General features: G+C 40.6%; 1 protein-coding gene across 1 annotated transcript; it reads right to left on the bottom strand.

The window, feature by feature from the left end:
* Positions 1-1146: 1146 nt before the first annotated feature.
* Positions 1147-5644, bottom strand: LOC310940746 (putative G-protein coupled receptor 148; the record flags this gene model as incomplete). Its single annotated transcript, XM_083905742.1, has 2 exons — positions 1147-1294; positions 4686-5644. The coding sequence occupies 2 exons, from the start codon at positions 5642-5644 to the stop codon at positions 1147-1149; spliced, it is 1107 nt and encodes a 368-aa protein (XP_083761868.1).
* Between the last annotated feature and the right edge of the window lie 1984 nt (positions 5645-7628).

Raw genomic sequence — 7628 nt, 5'->3', positions numbered from 1 at the left:
GAACTGAACAAAAGTACTTAAGTTAATCAGACTAACGTTAAATTAAGAATTTTGTTTTACTTTAGACTATTTAAGGCGATTGATTTGAACCTTAAGGATCATCAATCATCAATCCCTGTCTGTCAACACTAACTAACAGTTAAACCAGTTTCAGTCTTTGATTCGGCTTTTTCCGGAAAGCGAAGATTTCTCGCTTTGCTGTTTATTTTGGTAGTTTAAAGTCAGTGTATTGTCCCTAATCTGTAAAATAATCTCCCGTTGCAGCTCTCAACACTTTGACAAAATAAGTCTTGCGTTCTAAATGGTGGTTAGCTTGATGCCAGGATGTCGTGAAGTTATCGGAACACTTGGTAAAGAGATAACATCGAAATACACACACATAGTAACTGAAATCGAAATAGAAACGGCAACATGTTTTGAGTACTAATGTGTTGATTTGAATCGTGTTTGATTAGGCTGGCAAATATTGATTCTGTTTTATTATTATAATCAGTTAAGGTAATATGCATGTGAGAAAGCAGTGCGTTTGTTTTGTTAATATCTTATTTTTTTTGTCAGATTTTGTCGATGTTCTCTGTTAGTTTGTCACATCAGATTAAAACAACGTTTGTATGCATAGAACATGATCTAACAAATCCAAAAAAGCCCTTTCTTCTATTTCTAAACCCAGTATGGTTTTCATAAGTTTTCATAAGCAGAATTTAGTTAGTTAGTGCCAAAAATATTTAAGTGGATCAAGTCCATCAGACAAACCAGCTTTTAATATCCACAAGGTTATGAACATATGACAAACAGAACGATCCTCCATCACAGTGAAACAATGTAATAACCCAGAGGTCTGAAATGAATGACCTCTGACCTGAAGTCTTGGGCTTCAAAAATCCCTGGATCTGCCAGGAAAATTCACATTTTTTTAGAGAACTAACCACTTCTCCTGAAAGCAACGCCGTTGTGTTTGCTCATGACTTGGCCAAAGGTCAAAATGGAGCAAAACGCCCAACACTGCTGTTTTAAATCTTCCTCTGACGGACTGCAGTCATGAAGTCAGGAAGGACGTTCCTCTCGTAGTTCCTCGTCGGCTCAGAACACCAAATGTTCCAGTGCCTCTCGGGGATCCTCACAATGAGACAGTTTTTTCCCACCACATCAGGCATTGTCTGTATCGTCTTGACATGAGTGTGAGTCATGTGAGAAACTCCTGTCAGACACTGGCCTTGTTTCCTCATAATCATCCTCCACGGGGACTTGAGGGACGTCCTGGGAGAGGATGGTCAGAGCGGTCAGTGTTCGCTCTCTGAGGGGATAAAAAAAGATGACATTTAGTTACACCATTGCTTTATAAAGTAACACATGCTGCTGCTGTTGTCTTGTGGCAACACGGCAAAACAAACTAGTTATAAATGACCATATGATGCCTTGAGATTAATGTTATGACCAGGTTTTGCAACCTCGGTTCAAATACTGGACACTTTGGCCGTGATTTTCCATCAGTTTTCCTCTAAATTGGAACATAATTGACAATATAGACATCAGTCTATTGAATAACAGCTGAAACAAGTGATTGATTTTTCCATTTACTGATGTTTCCCATCGACGTCCATTCAAACCGAGGCCGGTTGGTGGCTAATAATCACTACACTCTCACTTCCTGGTTGCCATCTCTACGCAGTCTATGAGTAAAACGTCTCAGGAGGAAGTCGATAATATTTATCTGATGTGTTGAGTTGCAGACGTGCTACAAATGTCGTTTAAAAGAGATGCCAACTTTTACGTTTGTAGTAGTTCCTGTGTGGTCAAGGTCGTTTGAGGTTGAGGGTTTATTGGCAGAAATTACATATTTGTTTGTATTGGTGTATAAGTATATTCACATAAAAGAAAATGGTTTTGTAACCTTAGAATAATGCTTGTAGCTCACTGATTGAGTGAAGGAGTCCTCTGTTTGTTGCAATCTGCAGTTTCACCATCGGGTGTCACTATTTCTCACACAGTGGACCTTTAACTATGCAGCAGTAGAGAGATGCCAGTAAAGGTCACAGGTTCTTGACCTCAGAGCTGCTGTTGCATCATAACAATAATAATAAGAAGAAGAAAAACACACGATGGTGTTCTTTTTCATGTTTTGGATACAGGAGAATGGCAGGCAGCCAATTTTCCATTACATTATGATGACGGCCTCACAAATAAAGAAATACTTCATATCGTTGGCACATTGTCTTTAGCATCAGGACTCTGAAAAGATTGTGCAAGAAACTGAACAGAATCTTTGCTGCTGCTATTTAATGATAATACGTTAGATGATAAAAACAAAGAATCTCATAATATTATGACTTTATTCTCATAAAATGACGACTTTATTCTCATAATGTTATGACTATTCTCATAATATTGCGACTTTATTCTCGTAAAATGACGACTTTATTCTGGTAAAATTACAACTTTGTTCTCATAATGTTGCGACTTTATTCGCATGAAATTACGACTTTATTCTTGCAAAATTACGACTTTATTCTCATAAAATTATAACTTTATTCTTATAGTATTGTGACTTTATTCTCATGAAATTACAACCTTATTCTCATAATGTTACAACTTTATTCTCGTAAAGTTAGGACTTGTAAAATTATGACTTTTCTCGTAATATTATGACTTTTCTTTTAAATATTACGACTTCATCCATTTTCTACTGCTTTATCCTCCACAGGAGGGTCGCGGGGTGCGGTGCCAAATTCAGCTGATAGGCGATGACAAGTTAAGTAGCGCAAAAGTTTAATTTCTACAGAAATATCCATGTAATTGTAGTAGGAATAGTTGTCGTTGGTAATATTGGACGAAACAAACTGCATGTCAATCAAGTGATCTTGTTCATACTCAGACTGACTTAGGGAAGATTACAACACTGCACTAAAATTACACACTGTCACCATTTACGCAACAGCTCACTCAAGCACCAGTATAGACGGGCACTGGCGTCAGATGTGGAATAAACGTTTGTGGTTTGGTTTGCTTATTACATATCAAATAAAAGTGACACAAAATAGTGGACCCACACACACAGGTGTTGTTCACGTGCTGTGCACCATGTCAGTGAAACTGTAAACACCGATGCCTCTTTATTCCAGGCACGTGTTTGTTTTGGATGAGTTGGCTGCTGCGTCGGCTGTTTTCCCCACTGTATCCCAAACTGATCTTTTCATATGCAAATGCCCTCATGCAAAATCAAACGTCTTTGTTTTAGTTTGACACCACTTTTAAGTTGTAATTACGGCTTGAATTTACTGTCGTTTTGATCAGCTCATGGCAGATGGCTGAAACTTCCTCCATCTAAAACACTAACTGCTGACACAAACGATCTGGTTTCCGCCTGAAGCCAACCAGGAAATAATCACTTTTTTTTTTCCCTGAGGATTTAAACGTCTCAATCACTACTTTCAGGTCTTTTAACAGATCATCGTGGTTGTTTTGTTAATTATGAATAGGGGAGGGAATTACAGGCTACCTCACAGTACATGGTCCACGATAATATCACAATACAGCGATTCTGTGATAATCACGTAGTGATACATCACGATATCTGTCCATAACTGAAGAAAACCAAATGTCTGTGACAAGATAAAAGTGCAGGATTTCGCTATTTATTCACAACATAGAGGACAAAGTGCGTAAAGTCCATGTATTGAACGTGAATGGAGCATCTCTTCACGTAACTTTCTCCTCCATTATCCCACTGTAAACTCCCTCTCCTTCTGCCAGGTATCTTCCACGCCGCTGTGAGGAGACATGAAGTAGTAACGCCCAGCTAGTGAAACTGGCAGGGACTGCTTACTTGAGAGCATTTCAATTTATGAATTAAATATCGATATTTTCCCTGGCATATTGACTCATTGATCTCATTATTGCATGAGGATTGCAATAGTTAACGACTCATTTAGTATTCGATTAATACAGATTCATCGTTGCCGTCCTAAATATCAGCTCATCTCAAGTTTCACTGATGCATTAAGATCATATATATATATATACATGTGTATATACATATTTATGTATGGATGTATGTGCATATATGTATGTATATGTACAGTATGTATGTGTATGCATGTATGTACATTTATGTATGTATGTGTATATGTATGTGCATATAGTTATGTGTGTGTATTTGCATATATATGTATGTGCATATGTTTATATGTGTATATGCATGTATGTACATATAATATATGTACATACATATACATGCATACATAATATGTATGTATGTATACATATACATACACATACACATTACACACACATAAATATATGTATGTGTACAGTATGTGTGTGTATATATACTGTATACAGATATATATCTGTACCTCTATAGCATTGGTTCTCAAAGTGCAGCCCGGGGGCCAATGGCGGTCCACAGAAACATTTCTGGCGGCCCGCAATGAATTACAGTTGATAATTTTAATCCAGGAGGTACTAAGCTTGTTAAATGTTTATTGGACATTACTGGATACAGACCAATAAGTGTTAACTATAGCACTGCAATCTGGTCATTATGATTATTATAAATGGGAGTTCTTTCTGTTTTTTTTTCTTTTTTTCCCTTTGGCGGCCCTCAGTCCAACGTTGGGTTCCTAAATTGGCCCTCAGGTATCAACACTTTGAGAACCCCTGCTCTTTAGTGAATGGTTAAGACATACCGTGTTCTGTGTTGTGAGTGCTGCGGCCAGCTGGCTCTCACGGTCCAGCCCAGGATACTCTTCAAGTACCGGGAGCAGCAGGGGAACCTGTGACTCAACTGATCCATGAGTTCCTCTTTGCGCAAACCGTAAACAATTGGCGCGACGCACTGCGCCAGGCTGAAGAAGGCAAAGATAACTACTGCTGACAGCTCTTTGGTGCGCGTGTGGATCAGCGTGTTCTTGTACAGCGATGACAGGATGAAGTTGACAAAGTTGGGGAGGATGTAAACAGCCAGCTGAGATCCGTGCAGGGCGATGGTCCTGCACCCGGCGCGGTTCCGCCGGTTGAGCACTCCTAACTTCCGTCCCTCCACAAGTATCCGCACATATGTGTAGAGAATCAGCACCGTGCACAAACTGATAAACACCACCTTGTGCAGCCTGCCCACCCTCAGCTGCTCCGGGCCACACTCCCCGTCATAGTGGGAGTAGCGTTCCTCCCCGCGCAGCTCGAGGAGCAGACTGAGCGGGATGACCAGGACCAACAGCCACGTGAACAGCCCCAGCAGCCACGGCCAGTGCCCCGCCGTGCAGGTGGCACTGTAGCGCATCGGGTGGCACACGGCGCAGTAGCGGTCAAGAGCCATGACCGTGAGGGTCAGCAGAGTGTTGGAGGCGCTGCTGATCAACACGGTCACCATGAGCAGACACGCGCCGCGCCCCGGCCGCGCGTCCAGGTAGATCTGGTAGTAGAAGACGCTGCTCGTGCCCAGGTAGACGAGCGCGGACACGAGCAGGTGGAAGACGAGCACGTAGCGCACGCGAGTCCGCAGACGCTCCTCGCGGACGATGGTCCAGTTGATGATGAGGTTGAAGAAGAGGAGCAGCGAGAAGGACGCGGTGGAGACGTAGAAGCGCACGCAGGTGTAGTCCTGGTCCTGAGCTGAGACTGTCACCGTGCTGTTGTTGGATGGCATCGTTGCTCAGCTCGGTTTGGCGGGATTCGTGTGATCAGGATGAGGAGGAGGAGGAGGAGGAAGAAGAGGAGTAGGTGAAAAGCTTATCCGCAGCATGATCCTCTCTCTCTGCTCTCTCACTGATGATTGACACAGTTACACCGCTGCACGAGTTTCACAAGTCTCTCTCTCTCACACACACACACACTGGTTTCCATGACTTCAGAGGACATTGAGTTGACTTAAATTCATTTCCACCCCTAACTGTAACATGTCTTCAACTTAAAAAAAGTATTAATTTATGAGGACTTGAGGGCGTAAGCAAGACAAGTCCCCATAATGTGTATAAACAGATAAAGGTCCCCACAACATAAGGAATACCATGTACACTCTCACACACACAGTTTCAGGTTTTGTGACTTCCAAAGTCTTATCCCCCAAACTGACAAAGTTGGTGTTTATGTCAAAAAAGCTCCTACACACACAATTACACACAAGACAAATACATTCCCTAGCCCCCTTACACTAACCTTAACCATTACAACTAAATGCCTAACCGTAACCTTTACCCGAACCCCAGTCAAATTCAACCAGTTAACCACCATTTCTTAGTGGCCCAGTCTGTGGTTCCACCAGAAATAACTTTCACCGTCCCTCAAAGATTCCTACATTAATTCCTACAGTCCTCTGAGGTTTGATAGCAGTGTTATGGCATATGTTTACCTTATTTCAAAGAGAAACAAAGGCTAATATCGTGCACCTTTAAGCTCTGAGTTGCACCTGAGATGACAGACGTGTTTATTTTTAATGTAAAATAGCTACAGCTAATGGCTAATAGCTTTTTAAGCAGGACAGGTGTGACCAAAATATTTAATTCTCTAATTCAATATTCAAAATAAATTCTTCTTTTTTTTTTAATGCACTTTTCGATGTAAGTTTTAACATTTGTTATTGAATTGACTTGCATTCATTTCCTGGAGACTTACTCTAACCTTATTACTACTGATCTAATCCTAACTTGAACTTAATCCTGACCTCAGCTTAACTTTAAATCATGTCTTCAGTTTAAAATGTAGTCATTAACATTATGAAGACTTGATTTTTGTCGAATCCCCCATAATGTGACTGTCCCCACAACATAAGGAATACCAGGTACACACACACACACACACACACACACACACACACACACACATTGCCCCTTACCCTAACCTTAACCATCACGAAAACCCTAACCCTAAAACCAGGTCTTAACCCTGATAAAGCCCTTTAAAGATGCAAATGTCCTAATTTCTCCAAAGTGTCCTCACACTTTAAGGTTTATACGTTGTTTGGTCCTCCCAAAGAAACAAATAAAAGAACACACACAAACAGAACTATAACTATAAAATGTCAGAGTTGTTGTGTTTTATTTTAAACGATTAAACATTTTGGACTTTTCACACTTAATGTCATTTTCTGAGGTTCGTATATATGTTAAGTTGTCGTTGTTGCCATCCACTGCTGCTGTTGTAATATTGTGTTACTTTGCTTTATCAAAATGGCAACGGATGAGGGTTCTGCTGGATTGAGTTTGTGCTGGAAAAACCTCAGAAGAAAGTGAAGACGTGCAGTAAACCTCGAGGTGAACGGAGTTTCTTTCAGTTCCACATTTTCTCCAGAGGGCAAACACAAAGCAGACAGAAACACTAACTGGTCACTGTGGGTCACGACTCTGATCAACATGTTTTTCAGATTCTCTCTTTAAGGGAACATCACACAATTTAAGATCTAATGCTTTATGTTCATCATTTCCAAGATGATTTAAGAAAATAAAAGCCCAGTTTGCAATCATAAGTTACCCTGCACTTTTTACATGCATACTATTTTCATTATGAAACACCTTATCAGTTTAAATCTTCATAGTTCAGTTTATCACATCAACACATGTACCCCTGTTCCTAAGTGCACTACGCCACCGTGTGCTCAAAACTGGTATTGCGACACTTACCATATAGCAGAAGCC

Source organism: Microchirus variegatus, assembly GCF_963457635.1.
Source record: "Microchirus variegatus genome assembly, chromosome: 2".
Taxonomy (NCBI): domain Eukaryota; kingdom Metazoa; phylum Chordata; class Actinopteri; order Pleuronectiformes; family Soleidae; genus Microchirus; species Microchirus variegatus.
This window is presented reverse-complemented; position numbering and strand designations above follow the sequence as displayed.